The sequence below is a fragment of the Diaphorina citri genome, unplaced genomic scaffold, assembly GCF_000475195.1.
Source record: "Diaphorina citri unplaced genomic scaffold, Diaci psyllid genome assembly version 1.1 scaffold49073, whole genome shotgun sequence".
Taxonomy (NCBI): Eukaryota; Metazoa; Arthropoda; class Insecta; order Hemiptera; family Psyllidae; genus Diaphorina; species Diaphorina citri.
In genome coordinates, this window is record NW_007426387.1 from 1 (window position 1) to 494 (window position 494).

Consider the following 494-nt stretch of genomic DNA (forward strand, 5'->3'; position numbering starts at 1 on the left):
GTTTTGCAATAAAGTTTTTATCCGATACACTACTCTTATGGGTCATATCAGAGCTGTACACGAGAAAATTCGCAATTATCAATGTAATATATGCTTTCGGTCTTTCAGTACCGGGTTCAACCTGAAAGGGCATATGCAAATACACTCTGATTCAAGAAAGTATGTTTGTGAATTGTGTGGTGAGGCGTTTGTTCATAGTGGAAGTCTCAAGGTTCATAAATTTACCCATAGCACTACCCCATTAATTTGTTCCTACTGCAAGAATGTTTTTAAAAATCCCATCACCTTAAAACGTCATATACGAAATGTTCACCTGGCCCCCTCAATGAGTATCTGTGACATTTGCGGTAAAGAACTAAAAAGTACAAATATGAAAAATCATTTGGCAACTCACAGTACGGAGCGACCCTTTGTCTGTAAAATTTGCAATGCCTCATACAAGGTTAGAAAACACTTGACAGATCATAATAAGACCCATAAGAAAAACAATCCAT

At 36.8% G+C, this 494-nt stretch overlaps 1 protein-coding gene across 1 annotated transcript; it reads left to right on the forward strand.

Moving 5' to 3' along the window:
- Nucleotides 1-6: 6 nt before the first annotated feature.
- Nucleotides 7-490, forward strand: LOC108254344 (zinc finger and BTB domain-containing protein 47-like; the record flags this gene model as incomplete). Its single annotated transcript, XM_017449346.2, has 1 exon — nucleotides 7-490. A coding segment is annotated over exon 1 (453 nt), but the record flags the coding sequence as incomplete, so codon positions are not given.
- Between the last annotated feature and the right edge of the window lie 4 nt (nucleotides 491-494).